This window comes from Panthera uncia, chromosome D2, assembly GCF_023721935.1.
Source record: "Panthera uncia isolate 11264 chromosome D2, Puncia_PCG_1.0, whole genome shotgun sequence".
Taxonomy (NCBI): Eukaryota; Metazoa; Chordata; class Mammalia; order Carnivora; family Felidae; genus Panthera; species Panthera uncia.
The window spans coordinates 28,587,199-28,613,573 of record NC_064818.1 but is presented as its reverse complement, the minus strand read 5'-3'; the positions used below and the strand labels follow the sequence as shown (position 1 = coordinate 28,613,573).

The window sequence follows — 26,375 nt, the reverse complement described above, 5'->3', positions numbered from 1 at the left end:
TCTTAACAATACACTTTAAAAGTAAACTACCATTCACAATATATGTAAATAAACCACTATGCTATACACCTTAAGTTATAAAAAAGAAATAAACTACCAGAAACAAGATCTAGATGTTTACAGAGGCTTAATTCAAAGAATTAAATTTCTAATAATACAGTAAAATCTTTTAGTTTGGCCTTTACATTTCACTATCATGATGAAATTCATCATCATTTTTATACTCTAGAAGACTAAATGAAAACTTCTAAATCAGGTTGGTGGCCATGGAAATAATTACAGACCTTCCTTTCATCTCTATCTTCTTTTTTATCCTTATCATCGCCTGATTTTCTCCGCTTGGGTTTTGGTTCATCAGTTTCATCATCTCTATCTTCTTTTTTATCTTTTCTCTCATCTTTTTTGCTTTTCTTCTCCTTTTCTTTTTTGTCCTCTTTCTCAGGAAGAGATAATAACGATTTGTATATTCTGACACCAAAATCTCTTTGAAGCATTTCATTGAAAAGTTCTGCAAACAATGAAACCTATAAAAAGATACCAAGAGTAACGCAACTTTAATAAAAATACTGAATACATCCAGCACAGTAATTTATCAAATAATGACTTGCCACATCTAACAATTAACATTCACTAATAATAGAGTTGTAATAATTGGTGTCAATGATGTTGAAGATTCTCAAAAGACTCAAAAACTCTTATGAATACTGTATAGTGTACTTTTGGCCAAATTTAGAAAAAATAGTAAAACTGTACCATAAAAAATCTGAAAATGAGTAGAAAAAAAGGGTTTCTACTATTTTACACAGCAATTCATCTTCAATGATTAATGAATTTTATTCATTTACTCAGCAAGTTTTTCTGAAATGCCTACTATGTAACATGGACTATTTTAGGCATTGGTGATATAGCATTAAAGAAAGCAGACAAAAATCCTGACTCTAATGAGCTAATAATCAAGTGGGGAAAAGTAAAAGATAACCAAACCAACATCAAATGTTTAAGCAGGATAAACACAGAGAGAGTAACAAAATGTAATATAGTCAGAGAAGGCCTCTCTGAAAAGTGAGCTGAAGGTGGCAAGGGAATGGGCCATATAAATATCTATAAAAGCATTTCAGAAAAGGGAGACCAATTCAGAATTCTGAGTAGGGAGTATGCATTATTATTATGCAAGTGTCCATGTATACCAACATACTCATGAACCTAAAATTATATAATGAATTTTCTACATAAAGAGTTCTAAGGAAGGGGCATCTGGCTGACTCAGTCGGTAGAGCACACAACTTTTGATCTCAGGCTTGTGAGTTTGAGCCCTCCACCAGGGGCAGAAATTACTTAAAAATATTAAAGAAAGAAAAATTCTAAGGCTAATTGTTTCTAATAGATTGAAAGGGTCCAGGACTTGAAATGGTTGACCACAGCTCTAAAATATGTATTCTTGGGGGGCGCCTGGGGGGCTCAGTGGGTTGAGTGTCTGACTTTGGCTCAGGTCAAGATCTTGAGCTCCATGCGTACAAGCTCCAAACTGGGCTTGCTGCTTTCAGAGCAGAGCCCACTTCAGATCCTCTGTTCCCCTCTTTCTGCCCCTCCCCTGCTTGCCCTCTCCCGCTCTCAAAAATAAATAAACTGAAAAAAATAATAAATAAATAAAATAAAATACATAATCTTGGGGTGACTGGGTGGCTCAATAAGTTAAACACCTGACTCTTGATCTTGGCTCAGGCCATGATGTCATAATTCATGAAATCAAGCCCCACATGCGGCTCTGCAATAACACTGCAGAGTCTGCTTGGGATTCTCTCTCCTCTCTCACAAAATAGACAGACTTAAACACATACATACATACATACATAATCTTATACAATGTGTTCAGTATATTTGACTATTTTTCTGATCATAAAGGATAATATAATGTATTAAAATTGATCTTATAGTCTATTTTCTTTAATTCATACCCAGTCTTAACACATTTTAAGAAAACAGAAATCTATTATCTGTAAAATGACCACTAAGATGTTGAAAACTCCACTTTCTCTTAACCATTAGTGTAAACTAAATAAGAAAAATAGCAAGAGGCATATCTTTTCCTAAGTCTTCTCTTTTCTATTACCTAGAGATAAAAAGTAATTCAAAGGCGTTAAATAAGAAGCCCAGACCAGTAACTAGAAGAATAGAATTAATTTTTTAAAGTTTATTTATTTATTTACGTAATCTCTACACCCAATGTGGGGCTCGAACCCACAGCCCTGAGATCAAGAGTTACATGCTCTTCCGAATGAGCCAGTCAGGCACTACCTAGAAGAGCAGAATTGAAACTGAAAGAGATAAGCCTAGAATTAATATTAAATCAAAGATTTATAATTTTATGATAAATGCTTTTTCTTATAGAATTTTTAAAGATTTTATTACCATTTAAATTTTTTTTTTAATGTTTATTCATTTTTGAGAGAGACACAGCATTAACGGGGGAGGGGCAGAGAGAGAGGGAAACACAGAATCCAAAACAGGCTCTAGGCTTTCTGAACTGTCGGCACAGAGCCTGACATGGGGCTTGATCTGACGAACCATGAGATCATGACCTGAGCTGAAGTCGAATGCCCAACCGACTGAGCCACCCAGGCGCCCCATTATTAGCATTTTTTTAAGTAACCTCTATACCCAACACGGGGCTCAAACTTACAACCCTGAGATCAAGAGTACCACGCTCCATCAAATAAGCCAGCAAGGTGTCCCTCTTACAGAATATTTTTTAAAAATTCATGTACCAAAATGACATCTGCATTGTAAACAGATTAAAAGGAAATTATTAACCTAGAAGATATGTTAGGTGAGGAGGAAACAAAGAAAGGATCATTTTACTAATGAAGGGCTATTTCACAAATTGCTTTGTTTCCAATAGAATAGCATTAGTTTAAGATCCATGGACACCATCAGTCAGATTTACATTATATATTGTATAAGCAATATACAATACCAAAGGCTAATTTTTTCATTTACTTATTCAAATTACTACTAAGAGTTATATTACTATCAAGAGTTATATTTATGGCAACTAGTAATAAAAATAAAATCATATAGCCATAATATTTAAAAACATTTAAAAACACTATATTTAAGAACAGTATTTAAAAACACTAAAAATTATAAATATTTTACTATTTGTAACCTGTCTTATATCACGACCAATAAGCATGGACTTCGTGTTTTATAATTGCCTCAGTAATTCTCTGTGTTTGTAAATGTCTCTAGTCTTAAGTAATTCATTTTCATCTTGTGGACAAGGATATCTTAGGTCAATTAAGTATGACTGACTTTTCCAATATAATTTATAAAATAAAACAAAAACAAAAAGACCAATGTGAAATGTGTTAAGATACAATAATTGAATACAATTATAATTTTTCACAGGCTATTAAGAAATTAACATTTTTAAATATTTTACATTGTTTTACTTAAAGAATGAAGCTATCACTTCTTTAGGGATAAAAATCTTCAATTACTTTGAAAAATAAATATGTTGTAAATCTGCTGTACAATAATGGTAAAAAAGAAATAGATTCATATTGAAAAATAAATATCAAGTATTTTTTATCTTATACCTCAATTACAAGTAAAATTTTAAATCCTATTAAATGAGATTTTAATTATAGAGTAAATAATAAAGCATTACTTCATTCTAAAGGAAGCAATTAGACATTATGTATCATGTGTCCCCTGTAAGTCTGATAAAAGAACACACCACTACTTACAAAGTAGTTTTTTAAAAAAATAATTAAATCAGAATCTGATTAAAACTTCAGATCCATCTATCAATTCACAAGAAATACAGAGGCCAGAGGAACATTTAAACAATCCTACAGGAATGCAATCAACAAAAAGGAGTCATTTAGAAAAATCAGCTGCTGTCTCCACCCCCACCAAAGAATAAAATTGCAAGGAAAAAACAAAAACCCAAAAACAGAATCCATGAAAAAGGCCATCAAAGAAATTTAAGAGATATATTAACCAATCAAAACGTATGTACCTTATTTAGATCCCAATTCAAACTTAAAACATTACCTCGAATGAATGTTCTTTATTATCCTCTAATCTGTAGTCCAAAAGTACACTCAAGGACATAATGCTACAGTCAAACTTGCCACTTTTTGCAGCCCAGTTTGGATGTACTATGATGGCTGGTTCATCCGGCAAAATATATCTTCTTTCCCGACGCTGGCGTTCCATTTCTTCTTGACGTTTTCTTTCTTCTTCCTACATATTTGAAATTTTAAGTGCTGGTTATATCTCCACATACCATATATATATATATTAAATGCACATCATGGAAAGAAAAAGGGCAAAATTCCCATGACTCCTTATGGTGATTATGCCAAACATAGGGCTGGAAGAAAGTTCAAATTTACTAAAGACAGCAGTTTTTATGGCTCCTACTTTTCTTTCTTTTCAGCTTCTCAGCATAAGAAATTGTCTTCTAAGGGGGCTGGGGGGACACCTTTATTAACATTATATAAATCAGGGTATTTGGAAAATAGTGATGGTAGCATAGCTTCTGGATCTTCTTGAATCCCCACATTAAAAAAGAATAATCTATATACCAAAACCAACATCCAAGTACACTCACAACAAAACAAGGTGAAATGGTATCCCCATAACCCCCAGTATACAAGTGGGTAGAAAAAGTCACAAGAGCCAAAAGACCTATATGTTACTGGCATTTGTATAGAGAGAAAGCAAAAGGAAACAATGGAGTTGTATGATGGATCTAAGAACAGGAAAACTAGGGAGGAGGAGTTAAGATAGAAGAGTAGGGAGACCCCGAGGCTTGTCTTGTACCTTGAACACAGCTAGATAAATAAATAATTTTGAACACCCAAGAAATCTGAGGAGAAACAATGCACAACTAGACATGAAAAAAACACCATGTCATGAAAGTTCAGCTGAGGATCTAAATCCTCAGAACCAAGGGAAACCCCAAGATGGAGATGTCCTTGCCAAACACCAAAAGAAGGAACGTAGGAGAGCCAGCCCACAAGACGAGCCAGATGATGAGCACACATCTTTGACGCTGGACTCATCTAACGCATAGGAGCACATGTGGGACCTTGGTAGGATCTCCCACCTTGCCCTCCAATTTGGTTTCAAATCCCTGACTTCTGTTTTTCTACTTAAAAAAAAAGTAAAAAACAAAAACAAAAACACCACATTAGGATATATACTTATTTTCCCACTGACTTTGTTTTCTAAGTGAAATCTAAAATTAAAGTCAATAAAATGTGTAGCTTTCTTCATCCTCCATTAATGATTAAAACTGTCCATTTAAAAACTACACAAAGACAATGTAGTCCTAAATAGCAATCCAGCTTTAATTGTAGGGCACTGAATCACCTTGCAAACAAATTACAGTCACTATGATTTAATAATAGATACTGTACTGGGTATTGCTGGGATTTTTTTGGCAAACTTGTAACAAACCAGAGAATAAAATTTAACTCTTAATCATCATGTAGAAAAACACAACAAAGAAACCTAAAATATCTTAAAACAAACAAGAAAACCACAAAAGAGTCAATAGGTATTCACTGGAAAGTGAGCAGGTCAATTTCATAAAAGCAGCTGAAACTAGGCAACATTTTATTCCCAACGATAGTGAGTACAAGGAGCCGGTGTTTAGCCGGAGATCTAAAAGTGCCTAGAACATTCTAGGTCTATGAACTTGCAAGGCTGATTTACCACGGCATCTTTACAGCATAGGGCCTTACACTGAGGAGGTTATTTCTGGAAGTAGAATCATTAGAATAGGGAGCAGGATAGCGACAACAGAGACATGGGAGGAGAAGGTCCTGACAAACAGTGATAGAAGGGCAACAGAGATTGAAATCTCAGAAAGCAAGCCATCATATATTTTGAGAAAATAACACAATATAGAGCTCAATGAAATTTAAAAAAGCTATCTCGGAGTACCTGGGTGGCTCAGTTGGTTAAGAATCTAACTTTGGCTCAGGTCATGATATCATGGTTCATAAGTTCGAGCCCTGCATTGCTTCAGATTCTCCATCTCCCCCTCTCTCTGCCCCTCCCCCCCTTATACATGTGTGTTTTCGCACTTTCTCAAATATAAACATTAAAAAAAAAAAGAAGCTGTCTTAAGCAATCTCTTCTAATAAAATGTTAGGCAAACTAAATTCACCTAAAAATGAGCAACAGAAAGTATTGAGGTCAAGTCCTATACAAAGTTACTATTTAAAAAAAAAAGAGAACAAGGAGAACTACATCCCTACAGACAATGAAAGTGGGCCAGAAAAACAGTCATAGATAAAAATCTTAACTTACTATTTTACTATTTTAAAGTGTGCTAAAAGAGATTGAGAAAATCTCACAAACTATGAAAGAACGTAAAGAATTTTAAAAGTAAAAATAAGGTGAAAGGGGTGCCCGGGTGGCTCAGTCAGTTAAGTGTCCGACTTCAGCTCAGATCGTATCTCCCAGTTCTTGAGTTTGAGCCCTGCGTCAGGCTCTGTGCTGACAGCTCGGAGTCTAGAGCCTGCTTCTGATTCTGTGTCTCCCTCTCTCTCTACCCCTCCCCTGCTCACCGTCTGTCTCTCTGTCTCTCAAAATATATAAACATTAAAAAGATTAAAAAAAATTTTTTTAAGTAAAAATAAGGTGATAAAATACAGGAAATAATTACAAAGAAAAAATCGATTCAGAAATTTAAAATAAACTGTAAGGAATACAAAAGCAAATAAACTCAAGAGCCACTGCCTTAAGCAAACAGAAGACAATGGGAAAAAATTTTAAAACAAGAAATGAAGAGGAAAAGGATCCAAGCAAGAGATAGACGCTGAAAAGGCAAAAATACTGAATATGAGATAACAGGGTTCTTGTAAGAAAACAATAGGGAATAGACCAAATACAAAACAACTATTACTTAAGAAAATGTGACTGTTGATGACAATTTTATTCCCAAGAGCCAAGAGATGAAAACAACAAGTGTCCACCAGAGATGAATGGATAAACAAAATACAATATACACATGAAATGGAGTATTATTCAGCCTTAAAAAGAAATGAAGTTCTGATATATACTAGGACATGAACTTTGAAAACATTACATTAAGAGAACCAGACACAAAAGAGCAAATACTGTATGATTCTACTTACATGAGGGATCTAGCACAGACAAATTTGGAGACAGAAAGCAGAACACAGGTTACTAGGGTAGAGAGGAAGACAGGTATGGGGACTTAATTGTTTAATGAGAGTTACCATTTGGGATAATAATAAAGTTCTGGATGTATAAAATAGGGATAGTTCCACAACACTGTGCACGTACTTAATGCCACTGAATTGTACAGTAAAAATAGTACAATGGTGATTTTTATTAACGTATATTTTACTAAAAAAATTTTTTTTGTTAAAGAGAAATTTTGCTCAGGAAAAAAAAAAATCTGAAATCACATAGCGAAAGAGCACACCATGGGTCTAAAGATAGTAACTCAGAGGGGCGCCTGGGTGGCGCAGTCGGTTAAGCGTCCGACTTCAGCCAGGTCACGATCTCACGGTCCGTGGGTTCGAGCCCCGCGTCAGGCTCTGGGCTGATGGCTCGGAGCCTGGAGCCTGTTTCCGATTCTGTGTCTCCCTCTCTCTCTGCCCCTCCCCCGTTCATGCTCTGTCTCTCTCTGTCCCAAAAATAAATAAAAAACGTTGAAAAAAAAATTAAAAAAAAAAAAATAAAGATAGTAACTCAGAATGACCAGTATCAAAATACCATTCTGAAAAAATGAGAAAATCGGTGCATCTAGGCAAAATAGCAAGTGATCGTATCAGAAAGTAAATTGCCTTATCATCAATTTTTGACAGCAAAACTCTACATGTCATAGAAAAGAGAGTTTATTAAAAACATTCAAAAGAATATAAATGTGAATCAAAGATTTTATAATCACCAAAACTGACTTTAAAAAATTATTTATTTTTTAATTTACATCTAAGTTAGCATATAGTGCAACAATGATTTAAGGAGTAGATCCCTTAATGCCCCTTACCCATTTAGCCCATCCCCCCTCCTACAAACCCTCCAGCAACCCTGTTTGTTCTCCACATTTAAGAGTCTCTTATGTTTTGTCCCCCTCCCTGTTGTTATATTCTTTTTGCTTCTTTGCTGTTTTATATCTTAAATTTCTCATAAGTGAAGGCATATATTTGTCTAATTTCACTTAGCATAATACCCTCTAGTTCCATCCACGTAGCTCCAAATGGAAGACTTCATTCTTTCTGATTGCCAAGTAATACCCCATTGTGTGTGTGTGCACGCGTGCATTTAACATACCAATTGCTGGGTTGTAGGGTAGTTCTATTTTTAATTTTTTGAGGAACCTCCATACTGTTTTCCAAGGTGTCTGCACCAGTTTGCATTCCCAAAAACTGACTTTTAAGTATAGTATAGTCAAACTGTTACCAACATACAAGAACCTAAATATTGCTACCATGAGCTCTGAAGAATCTCCTAGAGATGACCTTCAGAGACAATGACAAAAGCATTAGTGGTGAGCGTTATAGAACTGTAGAACCAAGATTAAAGGAGGATTAAAAGAGTACAATATGTAATGCTACATGCTAGCCCAATGTATTTACAGTACAACATAAAAACAACAGGGAGAAAATAAGGATAGGAAAAGCAAAAATAACTTTATAAACAAATTTCAGCAGTAACATTAGTGGTATATCATTAGTACTGTATTAGTGCTGTGTATCTGTGTATATATATATTCCCACCCACGGGCCAAAAAAAGACAATTTGAGCTTCAATAAGGATAAGAATTGCAAAGAACTGAAGCCCATCAAATACATTTAAATCTATAAATTCACAATGTTTAATAAACAAATTTTTTAATGTTTATTTTTGAGAGAGAGACAGAATACGAGCAGGGCAGGGGTAGAGAGAGAGGGAGACACAGAATCCAACAGCTGCACTGTCACCACAGAGCCCGATGCAGGGCTCCAACCCTCGAACCTTGAGATCATGACCTGAGCCGAAACCAGACGCTTAACCAACTGAGCCACCCAGGCACCCATGTTTAATTTTTTAAATGTTGTTTATCTTTTATTTTTTTTTCAACTTTTTTTTTTTTTTTTTTTTTTTTTTTTTTGGGACAGAGAGAGACAGAGCATGAACAGGGGAGGGGCAGAGAGAGAGGGAGACACAGAATCGGAAACAGGCTCCAGGCTCCGAGCCATCAGCCCAGAGCCTGACGCGGGGCTCGAACTCACGGACCGCGAGATCGTGACCTGGCTGAAGTCGGACGCTTAACCGACTGCGCCACCCAGGCGCCCCAATGTTGTTTATCTTTTAAAAGAGAGAGCTCGAGTGAGCGTGAGTGGGGAAGAGTCAGAGGGAGAGGGAGAGAAAATCCAAATCAGGCCCCGAGCTGCCAGTGCAGAGACCAATGTGGGGCTTGAACTCACAAACTGAGATCATGACCTGAGCCGAAGTCGGATAACCAACTGAGCCACCCAGGTGCCTCAATAAATTCATAATTATGTTAAAAAACAAATAGGTAACCATCATAAAACAAAGGAAAACAGTGCTTGCTTCAGCAGCACATATACTAAAATTAGAACGATACAAAAATGATTGGCTATGGCCCCTGCACAAAGATTGTTCATATGCAAAAAGTGTTCTATATTAAAAAAAAAAAAGAAAGAAAGAAAACAATCAAGAATTAATCCTGCCTTGGGGCGCCTGGGTGGCTCAGTTGGTTGAGCATCCATGAACGTCCAACTTCGGCTAAGGTTGTGGTCTCACAGCTCGTGAGTTTGAGCCCCACATCGGGCTCTGTGCTGACAGCTCCGAGCCTGGAGCCTGCTTCGGATTCTGTGTCTCCCTCTCTCTCTGCCCCTAATCCATTTGCATTCTGTCTCTGTCTCTCTCAAAAGATAAACATTAAAAAAATTTTTTTTAAAAGAATTGATCCTGCCTTCTTCTATATGAATTTAACAAGAGAGAAAACTATACCACCAGGTAACCAAATAGGAGATGAGGGAAATATGTAAAAACAAAATGGTACGAATTATAATATCACTATTTTCCAACTCCAATGGCTGCTAACATCAAAAAGTGAAAACCAGCTCTTCTTTGCCTTCTCTTTCTATTCTTTCTGTCCTGAACAATTCAGTTCTAAAGCAACTCCTCCAACAAAGCAGGTGTCTATACAGAGGATGGAGGCTGGCAGACAAGCCCACCAGTCAACAGGTACTGACACAAATGGAGCAAGAACATCCAGAGACACAACACAGGGTAGGGAATCAGATCAAAGTAAAGAGAGTATCCAGATAGCAGAGGGAATGCAACAAACAACTGAGCAAGTAAGCAAATATATTAAGTACAGTGGAAGCTACATTTCTCATTATTGGAAAAGGGAGTTAGGTATGCAGAAAGGAGGAAACTGAAATGAACTCTGGTGTTGGGAGTACAACTGGAGATACTAGCATAAACTCATAACTCTCAATACATATACTGTAACAAATATAGATACAAATACATATATGTAGGTATATAGAAGTATAAATTAATATATATCTGTACCATAGCTCTATTGACTAACAGGGGTCATGAGAAGCCCAATGATACGAGTGAGTATGTCTTGGCTTCTAAATTATCATCACCTTCACTAAAAAGTATGAGGGCTTTTTATAGTTCTATCTTAAAAAAGTATACACACACATATTTCCTTGGGAAATGGCTAATTCCAAAGCCAGGGCAGGGAGTGTACACAGTTGAGATGGCGACACTGTTTTGGGCTCCAAAATAAGTTAAGTCCTCAAAATATAACGAGGACATGTGAAAGGACACAGAAGCCAACTCAAAAGGGCTCCTACTACCCAAGTGATATATTTTCATTATCAAGATAAATATTATCATTGAATGAAATAAGAAATCACAACTCTCTTAAGAACAAGGTAGTTCAACATAACAAAAAACCATAATCACATCCAAGAAATTTAACAATGCTTCAAAATGATCTAATATCACACCCATATCCATAATCAAACGTCTCCAATTATCCACAAACTATTCTTTACGGCATTTTTTTTTTTCCTATTCGGGGTCCAGTCAAGTTTCATTCAATGCATTCAGTTATCATGTGTTGCTAACCTCTTTTAATGTAAATTGTTTATTTTTATTTAAAGTTTATTTATTTGAGAGACAAAGTGTGAGTGGGGGAGGGACAGAGAGATAGGGAGAGTGAGAATCCCAAGGAGCCTCCACAATGCCAAACCAGAGCCCAACATGGGGCTTGAACTTTCAAAACCACGATATCATGACCTGAGCTGAAACCAAGAGTTGGATGCTTAACAAACTGAGGTGCCCCCAATGTAAATCATTTCTTTTTGTCTCTCATGACATAGACATTTTTTGAGAAGTTCAGATAAGCTGCTTTGTGTAACTTTTTACATTCTAAATCTGACTGTTCTCTCACAATTAGATTAAGGTAAAAACATTTTTGGCAGGAATACCTCATAAATAATTATGTATAATCCAGAATGCATCACATTAGGAAATACATAATGTTGGTCTGTCCAATTACTGGCATTCTAACATGCTTCTTCTATTGCTCTATTTCAAAATCAGAAAACAATGGCAGGCTTGTGCATCTAGGAGTTATCTTAAGGGCGTAAGATGCAGTGCAATCAAACACACAGCTGTAGAAGCAGCAAAATTCTGGGATAAGCACTTCACTCGAACTCAATGTCTGAACTTAATGGCTCTGTCAATCAAATTCTCTCTAAAACACAGGGATAATTTTTTTAAGTTTATTTTTATTTTTGAAAGAAATACAGAGAGCAAATGGGGGAGGAGCAGAGAGAGAGGGAGACAGAATCCCAAGCAGGCTCCAAGCTATCAGTGCAGAGCCCAACGTGGGGATCGAACTCACAAGCAGTGAGATCACGACCTGAGCTAAAATCAAGTGTTGGATGTTTGACTGAGCCACCCAGGTACCCCTGAATAATTTTTTAAGGAAACTCTATGGCCAATGTGGGGCTCAAACCCATGACCCCAAGGATCAAGAGTTGCATGCCTGCCAGCCAGGCACCCCAAACATATGAATAATTTAGCATTCATTTTTAAAAGGGAAGATTAAAAATACATGATTTGGAAATAACTCAAATTTCTCTTGAGTAGAAAACAAACTGTGATACATTGATACTATGGGATATTATTAAGCAATACAAAATAACAAATTAGTAATATATACAACAAAATGGGAAATCTCTAATGCATTTTGCTAAGTTGAAGAGGTCAGACTGTAAATGTTATATATAATTCCATTTACATGAAATACTGGAATAGACAAAACTACAGGAAACAGATCAGTGGCTCCCAGAGGCTGGTATGAGAAGCAGAAGGAGTACATGGAGAGAAGAAAATGCTTACATAAGGGTAGAGATTTTTAGAGGGTGACAGACCTGTTTTACGTCTTAGTTGTCATCATGGTTATGTAACTATATTGCATTTGTCAAACTGTTCACCAAAAGCATTGAATTTTACAGGTATGTAGTTGTATTTTTTTTTTTTTAATAAATGTTTATTTAGTTCGAGAGAGAGTGTCACGCAGGCAAGCTTGGGGAAGGGGCAGAGAGAGAAGGAGAGAGAGAGAATCCCAAGCAGGCTCCGTGCTGTCAGTGCAGAGCCTGACTTGGGGCTCTATCTCAGGAACCATGAGATCATCACCTGAGCCACAATCAAGAGTCAGACACTTAACTGACTGAGCCACCCAGGTGGCTTAATAAAAGTACACATGCACATATTTTAAGAATTCCCTATAAACAAGTATTATATTTAATAGTGTATATATACCTCTTTATCATCTTCAGATTTCCTATCATCCTCCTCTTCCTCTTCTTTCTCTGATTTCTCTAATTCCTTTTGTTCTTCTTTTTGCTCTTCTACTTTAAGCTGTTTTGTCAATCGGGCTATTAACTGAGATTTTAATCCTTTGGAACTAAGGGCTCGACTTTCTAATTCTTTTCGAAGGTCATTTACCTAAATATGCAGAACATAAAAAACACAGAAAAAGAAAATGGGATATTGAAATAAGGAACAAACTGCAAATATCTTTAGTTTGATTTTTTAAAATTGAGGTGAAAAGTACACTTGTTCAGCTCAGAACATGCTTGTGAAAATGCAAACTGACAGAATATTTTTGGAAAATAATCTGAAACATGTTTTAAGATGCTTAAACAATTAATTCTCTTTGACGCAGTTATTCTAATTTTGGGGAATAAACCCTAAAGAAATATTCTAAACACAGGAAAAACAAAACACTTTACATATTCCTTGTAACGGTCCCTTTCTCAAAAAACTAAAGAATCTAAATATCCAATGAAAGAATAATACCACATCAACTAAACAGAAGAGAGTATAGAACATTTAAAAATAATTATATGGGAAACACTAATATTAACTGAAAAGGATGAAACTGCAACTTTCTAATACAATGTGATCAGAACCAACCAAGCAAAGTGTGTACCTCTAAAAAATAATAATAATAATTAAAAAAATCAACATTTTAACAGTGGTTCTCTTTGAATCATAGGCTTTGGTAACTTTTTTCTTCAATTTTTCATGTATGTACCAATTTTTAAAATAAACATGCATTATATTTATAATCAAAAGAAATACGAGTTTTAAAATAAGAAACTTAATAGTAAAGTCATCAGTTTGAAAAAAAGTACTGGGATGCAGGCTTAAACTAATTGACTGTATTTTCTTTCTTTTTTTAATGTTTGTTTATTTTTGACAGAGAGAGACAGACAGACAGACACAGAAACAGCACAAGTGGGGGAGGGGCACAGAATCTGAAACAGCCTCCAGGGTGCAGACTCGGAGCTGTCAGCACAGAGACCATCTGCAAGATCACGACCTGAGCCGAAGTCGGATGTTTAACCGACTGAGCCACCCAGGCGCCCTCCGTTTTTAAATTAATGTTTGAGACAGACAAACAGAATGCGAATGGGGGAGAGGCAGAGAGAGAGGGAAGCACAGAATCTGAAGCAGGCTCCAAGCTGTCAGCACGGAACCTGACGAGGGGCTCAAACCCACGAGCAATGAGACGATGACCTGAGCCGAAGTTGGACACTTAACGGAATGAGCCACCCAGGTGCCCTAATTACCTGTATTTTTTGAATCCACAGTTCTCTACACAAAACCTGATGCTGATCAAGACAACTTGAAGTAATACAAGAATAACAAACATTCTTATGATACGTATTTACTTATTAAAAAAGCAATGTGAATTAAAAAAGTATAGTTTCATACAAAGGAAGAAAACCTGCTTTTTGCTGAGAACAAAAATTAACCAAAAGGTCAGCTTGTATGTGTTAAAAATAACAAGATGCAAAAGCAATTTACAATCAGCTTCTGACTTATGTAGAAGTCACATATACAGAATCTATGAAAATATACTCACATTAAAGGCCCAGAGACGAATAAGTGCGGAAAGATAACAGGTCCAAAAACATTGGGGAACAAAGAAAACCTAGTACAGGTTAACCAAAGATCTTCAAAAGAGACTTTTAAATTATTATTTCCTTCCCAGTTCAGATACCTTTTTTTTTTTTTTTTTTTAGAGAAGGGGGGGGAAGGGGCAAAAGGAGAGAGAATCTTGAGCAGGCTCCACATTCAGTGGAGCCCGACATGGGGCTCAATCCCACGACTGTGGGATCATGACCTAAGCCAAAATCAAGAGTTGGGTGCTCAACTGATTGAGCCACCCAGGCACCCCATATCAATCTACTTATAAATTTTATTTTTAAAAACTAAAATAATCTTGATAATCTTTTCCCAGTTTCTTCCCTTTTCCTTGAATATAAATTACTTAAATATAAAAATTCTGCCTTCTTGGACAGTTCCCCAATCAGAAAATGATGTTGCTCACACTATAGCCAATTGTATATTACATTAAAAAGATACTGGCTGCACTCATTTATAAAGTCAACTTTTGTTAATAGAATTTTTTTTAAATGTTTTTATTTATTTTTGAGAGAGAAAGACAGAGTGTGAGCAGGGCAGGGGCAAAGAGAGAAGGAGACACAGAATCCGAAGCAGGCTCCAGGCTCTGATCTGTTAGCACAGAGTCCGACATGGGGCTGAACTTGGTGAACCTCAAGATCATGACCTGAACCGAAGTTGGGCGCTTAACCGACTGAGCCATGCAGGCACCCCTGAAGTCACCTTTTATTTAATCATTATACACATGCACATAAATACAATATAGTATATTTATGTAAAATTCATGGACGATTTGGAGTGCCTTTTATCTGATAAAACACTATCCACATTCTCTGTTCCTATTCAGAGACTTAAAATTAAATACCATCAATTTCAAAGTTACCTTCATTGTCTTTGGATCAAGTTTAGACCAATGGGTAGGAGTGGAAATTTCTTTAGCTTCACCATCATCCTTCTCTTCTTCATCCTGATATACAAAGTTAAGAACATAATTACTATTCTGAAACCTTAAAATTATGGTAATTTATTTTTAAAAGTCTGTTGCTGATCTGTGCAAGGTCACAAATGTTTCAGATTGTCTTCTCCTAAAGTTATTATTTAGGCAAGTCCACGTACATACATTCTACCACTTTTAACTGATCACAAAGACACTCATCAGCCAATCAAAGCCAGATCTGTGAAACACAAAAGGGTGATAAATTACAACACAAAGGATATCAGGGATGCACAAACACTGCCGGTCTCCACTAACCACACAGTGTGTGATCTTGCCCCAATTTTCAAGCCACCCAAAGTTAAGACTGATTTAGTCAGACCTTTCAAATGTACCAAAGACGATGCCACATAGCCTGAAATGTCAAATCTCTCAGACTTGTGGTTGTCCAATTTCAAATATCCATGACTAGAACTGATGACCGTGAAAGAGAAAATTTTTTAAATTTTAGAAAATGGCAAAATGTTTAAAATGGCTTAATACTGAAACTTGCTCAACAACTGGTCCCAGATTCCAGCAACTAGACCTATGATAAAAACAAAATTCTGTGCAATTTAAGCACAACTTATTTTCCTTTGAGGTCTCAGCACTCTTAAAGTTAGCATACTAGACAAAATTTTTTTTAAAGAAAAGAAAATAAAACTATACTGCTGAAAGCTGGAGTACCAGTCGCTGTTACCAGTTATGTTCCTCCATGTGTGTTTGTTATGTAGTGTGTGGTGTGCATTTGTGCCTGTGTTCCTGTGCCTGTGAGAAGCGGAAATAGAAAAAGGGATTAGCGTTCAGTGCCTGTTCTCCATCAGCCTCCTTGCGTTCACCCTGAAGCTTCTCGACCAGCTGCTGCTTGTATCCTCGGGAGAGGGTTTCCCACTCTGAGCGGGTGGGAAGGCAATGCCAAACATCCGGGAAAAATAAAACCACTGTCTCCACATGAGCTGGAACTGTACGCCCCTTGTGGGTCTCCTCAGGGCGATGGTAGCGAATCTCTGCAAAACGGTACCTGTTGCAAGGGAAGAAGCATGTTGGAAAAAAAATTCTAAAATACATTTTAAAGACCCTAGTTCACTTGTAGCACATCAAGTAAAGAAATTTTGCTGCAAGAACTTGAGGTTGGTTTAAAGAAAAAAAAATTATAGAAGCCATAGTTCCTCTTTTGGTACATTTGTACAATATTTTATGGTTAAAAGAATATTTTCCCCAAAGCATTTTCAAGTTTGATTACAATGCTACCCATATTTTAGAGAATACCTGAAGAAGCTGGATAGCTGTTCAGATTTCATGTGCTAAAAAAAGAATGTTCTCAATTAAATCACAAGAAATATACTAAAATACACAAGACAAATAAGCCTCAAGAGAAAATATGGCTGAACAAAAATAATCAGCAACTATATCATTTTATAACAAAAGAATTATAATGAAATGAAGTTCTCTCTTGACGATCTTCTCCAGCTACGCATGAAATGAAAAATATTTTCAACATACATCCAACTTCCAAAGTAAAGCATAACAAAACATTTAAATAATTTTCAGTTTATTTTGATTAGTTCTTAATCCTTTTTCCCCCAAACATTTTGGCACCAAATAAACTTTTGCTACAAATGGGGATTTTCCTTTGAGATTACCTGCATGATCAAGGTTGCTAAAGTAAGGGTGAGGGAATGGGGAGAGGCTGATAAATAAGAACATCTATATAAACTATGAAAAAATATTTCTAATCAAAAAATGAATTAGTACTTACCATTGTGTGCATACACTTAGATCAATGCCTGTCAGAGCCTTACAACAACGAATAGCAGTCTTAATCAACACAGATGGGTCTTTTTCTGGGTCTGGTCCATCCAGCGAAGGAGACCAGTGGCCTCCAATGGCCATGGCTTCATCCTTGCCTTTCATGCCCACTAAAAACTAATTCAAAACAAACAGTCATTTACATATATTATGCAACCTGTCAAATTACAAATAAAATACTTGAAAAGGAAAGGTACAAACCTTTCCAATATCATTTTTACTACCTCTGGTATATGTCAGTCAAGGAAGAGTTCAGTTCATCGTGTTCCACACTGCATTTCAGCAATGGAATAGGATTTATACATCATAACTCATCCTTCTAAAATATTTCTTCAGATAAAGAATTCTTTAAAGAAACAAGCTAGAATTCACACTTTAACAGCATCCAAAGATACACTAAATCCAATACCACTAAGATTTTACTACGCTTCAAATACAAAACATCAAAATGGTAGCTGAACTAGTGACATACAAATAATATATATCTATAATCTGCAATGAGAAAAACATCTATATCATTAAGTTTTAAGTGCCATCATACAAAAATTAGTTGTTAAACTAATCAGCAAGCTAAAAATGTAGTGTTTTAAAAATTATGTATATACACTCACACACACACACACATATAAAATCAGAAATAAGCAAAGGAAGTATACACCTGAGGTTAAAATAAATGTTTCATTTTACCTTAACAAGTCTAGCAGGATGTTGAAATCCATCTCGAAGTTCTTGTGGGTCTTCGGCAAGAGCACATGACTTATGATACAAATCTTCCATACTAGGACTAGCCATCAGCATTACCTATTATAGTCAAATAATTCAATCCTGTCAAAAGTCTAAAGTAATGTAAAAAAATGAGAAGCACTACTAATTATCCTTACATATTTGATATCCACAATTTTTACAAAAATGGAAAGTAAAATGCTATGGCAGAAACAGCATTAGATATTGTATAATGATAGAGTTTTAACTTTTCAAGAAATGCTTTTTGATTAATGTGCTAAAAATAACCAAAAACTGTGAGACCATAAACAATATACAGAATGTTACCCTGAAGACTAACCTATAGGGTATACACCAACATTATGTTTTATCAGAGGATACCAGAAGTTACAGAACATTCTAAAAAGCTAAATAAAATCAACTTCATCTTCAGATTTTTATAAGTTTCAAAATGTTAAAACAATAACCATAAATTTTATGTTTTAAGAGGTAAGGCAAAGAGAGGTTAAATTAAATTATTTAAGTAACCAAAACAATTAAGCAGACAAGAAAAAAATAGCTATTCAGGTCTTAAACCTAACAACCACTTTATGAAGATTAATTCCACATTCTTAATATGAATAACTGCTCGGAAATTTTAGCTGTATATCACATAATACAAACCTTTGCACTGTATAAATGGTCAGCATCTGGTGGATCAAGAACGGCCATATTTTTTTCTAAGGACTCTACTTCTCTGTGCATTACATAGAAATTGCAGTAATTTCCCAGCTGAAATGGTCTTGACAAAGGGAAAGCATCCACCCATGTAAACTGAGCATCAAAAAAGTCACTAGGTATATATAAATTCTGATAACGGCGCCTTAGTTCCATCATGTCACAACTAGGACTGAAAAACAGACATAAGTAGTGAATAAATAGCCTTAATATCAAAAATTATACAAACATCCACTCCATTCTGAATCTAAATCTACAACCCGACAGTTAAAAGGCAGCTGAAAATGGTCAGAGTCACTTATTAATGGGCTACAGAGTTGCACAGAGGCATAGGAGAACCTCATTTTCAAATTTATTTACTTACAGTTTAAAGAAATAACTGGTATCTAAGTGTTACCTTTATTTCTTTGCTTTTTGTGTGTAGCTTAAAATTCATTAGAGACCCTTTGAAATAACTTCAACTCCACCTCCAGAGAAAATATGAACAAAAAGCAGTTCTGCCTTAGTTGAAACTGCATTTTTGAGAAAATTATAATTCACATAGAATGGATAAAAAGAAGGGACAAGAGAGGTACCAAATAATGAGTACTCTTCAATCTGGTTCATATAGTATAAAAATTAAAAAACCTTCATTTTATAAAAAGATCCTAGATCAAGCATATTTACATTCATAATTAAGCACAATAATCCACATGAAAGCTAAATCCAATGTTTTTTTGGATTATCCACATTTCTCTGTATTAATGGCAATGATCCATACCTGAGTGTTTATTAGGAAAAGAGGATAAATTTCTTGCCTTTTAAATCTGGCATAATGATTTTTTTTTAAGTTTATTTATTTTGAGAGGGTGGCACACTGATTTTTTTTAAAGGATGATTTCCTTTTTCCTAAGCAGCAGAACTTGTAAAGAAAAGGAACTCAAAGGTAAATCAGTCTGGTAAAAGAACAAAGAATTTCTATCAAAAGCATAAAAAGCGTGGAAAAGAATAATTTGTAAGTTGAAAAGCTCACTACATTTTTTTTTATTAAAAAAAAATTTTTTTAATCTTTATTTATTTTTGAGAGACAGAATACAAGCAAGGGAGGAAGGGTAGAGAGAGGGAGACAAGAAATCCAAAGCAGGCTCCAGGCTCTGAACTGTCAGCACAGAGCCTGACACAGGGCTCAAGCCCACAAACCGTGAGATCATGACCTGAGCTGAAGCTGGATGCATAACTGACTGAGCCACCCCAGCGCCCCTTACCTGGTCTTTTTTAAAGGCACCTAACAACAAAGCTAAAAAATATGACCTAATATTTTTGTAGGAGTGTCTTTTTATTTGAAGTCTAAAAATAACAAATATATGATAAACTTGTCAGGTGTGGTTGCCGACATAATTATACTTTATTTGTATAAAATTCTGTCAAAATAAGGAAAATGTGAAAAACAGTATTTGAGATTTTTTTTTTAAGTGTTGAAAACATAAAGTATGTGTAATAGTTTCTTAGTTTCCCATCACTAGAATTTTTGAAGTTGTTTTTTATCCTGTAAGATTAAAATCTAAAATAAAAGGTTAAGTACAAACGAGCCATTTCTTGGCATACAGTCTCTTATAACTGCATTACTACAAAACAATCTTGATTTACACAACTATAGATGAGAAAAGGTGTGCAAATTTTAAAATCATTTTTATTTGTCATAGATTGATTTGATGTTCTGGGAATTTATTTCAAAGTGGTGAAATGACACTGTCGGTGTCTAACTCGGAAGGAGATAGCTGTTGATTTTATATCCTATCCATTAACTCTCCCCAAAAAGGAGCATTATAAACTGGAACAGAGGAGTTTAAAAGCAGAGCTCCTCTATTTAATATCTTTGAGACTGGAGAAGTCGGTTACAGTGAATTTCTCAGATGTATGCAGTCTAGACATTTTAAAATATACAAGTAAATAGGAGTAGTAAGTAGTACAAATTAGAGTAGTTGCTCATTTGACCACAAGGCTAAATGAACATCAACTATACAACAATTAAGCAAAGTTACTAAGCAAGATTTTTTTTTTTTTTTTGGCACTGAGTTGTGTAAGTAAATTACACTGTTTTTACTCAATCTAGAACTGAATATATAGAAATTTAAACTTTTGATAGACTAGAATTATGAATATTATTCTTTGATAAAATGCAGTTAATACTTTCTCAGGATACTGAAGTACATACAGTTATCTGTGCCTATGTTCAACAGCTATAAACACTGCTTTCAATGATTCATTTTTCTTACTTTACTGTCAATTTGTTTTCCCCATTTGTTAATTTATCCTATACACAACTGCCAGTCTCAGGGCCTTTGGATAATTCTTCCTTTCCCGTAGGCTAAATTAGTCATTTTGCCAATCTTTTTATGAATTGCAACTTTGTAGCTATCTATTACCTTGTTGGCCACCACATCCCACCATCCATTAAATGCAGAGTATCTACAACTGCCACAGACTGATCAAGTGCTTTAGATACAAGAACTCAATTTAACCTTAGTAATTCTGCTAGTTAACAGAATTTCCATTTTGCAGGTGAAACAGAATTTTTTTTTTTAACGTTTATTTATTTTTGAGACAGAGAGAGCATGAACGGGGGAGGGTCAGACAGAGAGGGAGACACAGAATTCGAAACAGGCTCCAGGCTCTGAGCTGTCAGCACAGAGCCCGCCCGACGTGGGGCTCAAACCCACGGACCGTGAGATCATGACCTGAGCCAAAGTCGGACGCTTAACCGACTGAGTCACCCAGGCGCTCCAAAACTCAGAAATTCTTGGTAACTCACCCACTCACCACCTGATTCCAAAGGCTGAAAAATCTATTTATGGATACACACACATGTGTATGTTATATGTCTATGAGTGTATATGTAGGTCCATTTTGCTATTATGCCACGTTGTCACAGCTAACTTGAAATAACTGGTACACTGCTGTATTACTTTATCAAACACAATGGAATAAGAAAAATATCTCTGTATATAACACACTCTACTAAATTATACAAAATCAGAAACTGGTAATTCAATGAAACAATTGAGGGGCAAAGAACTTACCAATCTAAAGAAAATTTTGAAAACTGAACTGTGTAACGTGGAACAACACGTCGAACTCTTCGAGGTGATCGTTCTCTCTCTCTTCGAGGAGATCTCTCCCGGGAACGTTTTCTCTGAGGAGATCTTTCTCTGGATCTACGTCTTTCTCTCTCCCTTTCACGACTTGAAACAGAATTTTCTAAAATTACTATTATTTCTGGCATTATTGAAGAGTTCTTCAATAAAATCAATACTTACTACAAGCAAGATTTCAATATACTTTAATAACTTTTAAAAACTATTATAAAACGTGTAACACAAACTTAGCATTTAACCACTTTTAAATGTACACTTCAGTGGCATTAAGTGTATTCACACTGTGCAACCATCACCATCAAACTTATACTTTTAAAAACATACCTTCTATCATCTTTTCTGTTAGGCACTTGATCCCCTCTGTCATTCCTTCCTGAAAATCTGGATGGTGGATCTAATCTCCGTGCTGGTTGTGGCTGTGAAACTATACGGACAGGAGGCTGCAATAAACCAGCTTTAAAAGACACAGAAAAAATATTTTAACTTATATAAAAGCATCACCTAGTTATCTTTTACAAATAGAAAAAGTAAGCTAACATCTTAAGCTTTGTGGCCAAAAAACTGTAGAGATCATTTATTTGTATATACTTTTTACAACAGTTTAAAAATGCAAAAGCTCAGAGACCATATAAAACCAGCCCATGGACCAAATCCAAGGGCTGTAGTTTGAAATTCTTGATCCACAGACAGTAAACCAGAGTGCTGTACAGTAAGATATTCACAAGGTGCTAAAGTATCAGCCAAAGATTACCCAGAGAAAAAGCTCCTTATAATGGAGAGATCTATGGCCACCACTCGGACCAAGTAATCAAATTTAGCATCAATTAATACAAGAATCTGACATGTGCCTCCTACTATGATGCAATATGAATTACAAAACATCATGTATGATGTGTTCTTGCCAAAGCCTTCAGATTTAATTCTAGTTCATAGTTTATATGACAGATAGCGGAACAAGGTAAAAATATTGCAAGGAATCCCAGCAAATACAGAATACAACATTCCAAAAGAATCTGTAAGTCAACAAGCCTACTCTCTTCAAAAAGTCAATGTCATAAAGGAAGAAAGAGAAAGTGGGAAACTATTTTAGAATAAAAAATTAAAGTAACATAACCAAATACAATGGATAAAAGCTGATTGGCTTTTTGTTTTTCACTTTTGTTTAGGAAATAAAAATAACCTTGAAAAACATCTAGGAGACAAATAGGGGGATATGAATATATTGAGAATATTTAAATGCTTTTTCTTAGATATAACAGATTGTAGTTATTAGAAAAATGGTCTCTTTGAGGAAGGGCATGCTTAAGTACATAGGGATGAAATGTCACTGTCTGCTAATTACTTTAAATGATTAAGCAAAAACTATTTGTATATACACATGTAAAACACAAAGTAAAATGTTAAAAATTTTTACAAGGTTGTAAGTATGTAAGTGATCACTATACTGTTCTTTTGACATTTCTGAATGCTTGAAAATTTTCATGGTAAAAACTGGAGGAAAAATTAGCTAACTTATGTTTCTTATAATAAGGAATCCTAGTTCCCAATGGACAATTCCCTACCCTTCTGCCAACACATCAACTCCTCTGAAATCCTCATCCTACCACACCACTTTTCACTCTTCTTTTAAGATTTTAAGTAATCTCTATACCCAACATGGGCCTCGAAATCACAACACTAAGATCAAGAGTTGCAAGCTCCTCCAACTGAGCCAGCCAGGTGCCCCTATTTTTCTCTCTTCTATTTTTTCTACCCTACTCATTGCTTCTCTAAGTCATCCACCAAATTCATGGGACTTAGCTGCCTTCATCCCTCCCACAGAGGCCATTCTCTCTTCTTGAGACAATGACAAGGGAAAAGTGGTATTCAAGTCCCAGCTCACAAATAGAAAACAAAACCTCTTAGGAAAAACATGAAAAGGAAAAAAAAAAATATTAGAAATCACATGACTGGGGTGCCTGACTGGCTCAGATGGAAGAGCATCCTGATTCTTGACCTCAGGGTCAAGAGTTCAAGGTCCACATCAGGTGTTGAGATAACTTAAAAATAAATAAAATTTTTAAAAAATAAGTAATGAAACTTTAAAAATTATTTTTAAAATTAAATAAAAATTAAAAAAAAAAAGAGAATTCACAGGACTACTAATCAAATATCTGGAAGAACCAAGAGCTTGGAAATGGTCTCACATTACCTAGTAAGTTTAAGTCACACAAACCCTCAGACCCCGCAATGCCACCTGAAGGTATATGCCCTGGACACATATATGAAGAGAAACCTAGGCACATTCCCCTGAGACACATATGTGAGGACATTTATAACAGAATTTTCCAAAACCAAAAACTAGAAACAATCCAAACATTTACCAAAGAACAGATAAACTATACAATATTCATACATATAATATTTTCTAATGATGAAAATGAAGAATAAGCCACATGGAAAAAAAGTATAAGAAACTGTCACAACATAATATTGAATAAAGTCTTACACAACAGATTACATAAATAGAATCACACACTATGTAAAATTCAAAAACAAAGCTAAACTGTATTATGCGGACATCCATAGTTTAGACAGTAAAACTATTAAAAAAGAGTAAACTAACAATTTTAACTTTTTTACCCAAGTAGTGATTGCGCAGGTATTCATTTAAGAACTCATTACATTATAATCTCTTTAATAATTCTAAGTGTGTCATAATTTATAATAAAAGAGAAATTGCCACAATTACACTTAAAGAAAATACCAATTAAGTAGGCTTCTGTTAAGCCAAGGCTATCTTTGTTAACACTGGTTCAGTAAAAAACTGTCCAGAGCTTCAAATAATTAATTTGCAAAGGAAAAATGTAAAACACGGCTCATTTCATGCACTAGAGTTCAACAAAGTACTACCACTAGACTATATATATATATATATATATATATATATATATATATAATGTTATGTTTATATGACATTTTCTTCCATTACAGATAAAATACCAATGAAGGGACAAGGGATTAATAACTCTAATATTTATGTTAAGTTCACAAAGAGCAGGTCTTCCTATAAAAGCAACAAAATAAAAATACTTCCAAAGAGGTATAAAATAGAAGCGGTCTACATAAGATACTTACACTTCCTTTCAAGTATTCTGGAAATCCCTGCCTTTTTTAGAATTAAAAGCATATTCTCATTATTTTAACAACTAAAAAGCTGTAAAAGTTATATATTAGTCTGAAACAGAAAAGATACACTGCATGTAATACCTTTCTGCTGTGGCTGCTGTAATAAAGGCTGTGGCTGAGTCTGCAATAATGGTGTAATAGAAGCTGCTGAAATCTGTGCCTGTAGCAGGGACTGGGGCTGAGGCTGAGCCTGAACACCAAATGTCGTCTGTGGTGCAATTGGCTGAAGTACAGCAGGAGGAGTCTTCAGTAAAGGTTGAGTTTGGGATTGATTCTTAACAAAAATAAAAAAATAAAATAAAAATTTTTTAAATGAAGAAAAAAAATTTCAATTATTAGAAGACTGAATCACCAAGTTTCTGTAATACTTAACTCAGTATTTTATATACCTGGTTTGGTAGCGTCTGAATTCTTTGTGCATTCCATTTAAAAGGCATATTGGGATTATATGTAGCTTCAACCAATACTCTGTCACCCACTTGGGGGGTTTTCCCTTTGACAGCACTGGAAAAAAATTGTTAAATATAAATGCAATTAAAAGATTCGTCCAAAAATTATTTACATTTGTAGTATTTTAACTAAACTATCTGAAATGGAAGTCTAAAAAGCTCTTAAAAAGTCTACTTTTTGTTTGCTACTCCTACACTGATTTGAGTACTGATCATGTTTCACCCTCCCTGTAAAAACACAGGGTTTGAAATGGAAGAAATAACTTTCCACCTCATTTTCTCCATTTTCTCCCAATATTGTGTCCTTCCTTCTACAGTACATTCTACCTTTTATAGCCCAAGAGTAAGATTTCCTTTGGGCTGTGGAGAGATAAGAGAAATGAGGTGGAAAATAGGAGACCCATTTTTTTTAATGTCATACAGCAATTACATTTCCCAAAAAAGTACCTCTAAGGCAATTCATTCAGAATATATTTGAGATATCCACGGAAAATCTTATTTCATGCAACCACCATCACACTAAAAAATATTATTTTGAATAGGTTAGTCACTAATCAATCATTGAATTTGATTCACTAATTTTTCAGTTGAAAATGCTTTTTTAGTATATACTGTATTAGATATGTCAAATAGAAGATTAATTTTAAAAGGTATAGGACTAATTAAATCTCTAATCCTATTTTAAGTCTGCCCATGAAGAGTTGGAAAATAAACTCACTCCTATAAAACATGTATAAAGAATTCACCATTAACTACTTTGTTCAGTAACCAGAAGATAGCTTCATTCATATTCTCCATCAAAAAAGGCCAGATACAAATATAATAAAAGCTGAATGACTAAAACAAAAACTTAGAACTAAACCACAATCCTCTGCCATAATTAAGCCTTATCAA

At 35.0% G+C, this 26,375-nt stretch overlaps 1 protein-coding gene and 2 non-coding genes across 7 annotated transcripts in view; 1 reads left to right on the top strand and 2 right to left on the bottom strand.

Moving 5' to 3' along the window:
* The window catches only part of CCAR1 (cell division cycle and apoptosis regulator 1), a 64,109-nt gene that overhangs the window by 13,293 nt on the left and 24,441 nt on the right, over positions 1-26,375 (bottom strand). For 4 of the 5 annotated variants that reach the window (XM_049645143.1, XM_049645142.1, XM_049645146.1 and 1 more), the window contains 12 exons: positions 25,422-25,536; positions 25,114-25,306; positions 22,189-22,318; positions 21,790-21,951; positions 18,677-18,902; positions 17,978-18,091; positions 17,241-17,407; positions 16,292-16,502; positions 15,392-15,475; positions 12,856-13,041; positions 4,060-4,251; positions 285-524 (listed from right to left, as the gene is read on the bottom strand). In XM_049645143.1, the coding sequence (XP_049501100.1) occupies positions 285-524; positions 4,060-4,251; positions 12,856-13,041; positions 15,392-15,475; positions 16,292-16,502; positions 17,241-17,407; positions 17,978-18,091; positions 18,677-18,902; positions 21,790-21,951; positions 22,189-22,318; positions 25,114-25,306; positions 25,422-25,536 (2,020 nt within the window). The remainder of the gene's footprint in view (positions 1-284; positions 525-4,059; positions 4,252-12,855; positions 13,042-15,391; positions 15,476-16,291; positions 16,503-17,240; positions 17,408-17,977; positions 18,092-18,676; positions 18,903-21,789; positions 21,952-22,188; positions 22,319-25,113; positions 25,307-25,421; positions 25,537-26,375) is intronic. The other variant, XM_049645147.1, reaches the window with a different exon arrangement.
* Positions 9,581-9,686, top strand: LOC125933567 (U6 spliceosomal RNA). Its single transcript, XR_007460998.1, has one exon. It is a non-coding gene; the product is annotated as a U6 spliceosomal RNA (small nuclear RNA).
* LOC125933585 (small nucleolar RNA SNORD98) lies at positions 17,539-17,603 on the bottom strand. Its single transcript, XR_007461013.1, has one exon. It is a non-coding gene; the product is annotated as a small nucleolar RNA SNORD98 (small nucleolar RNA).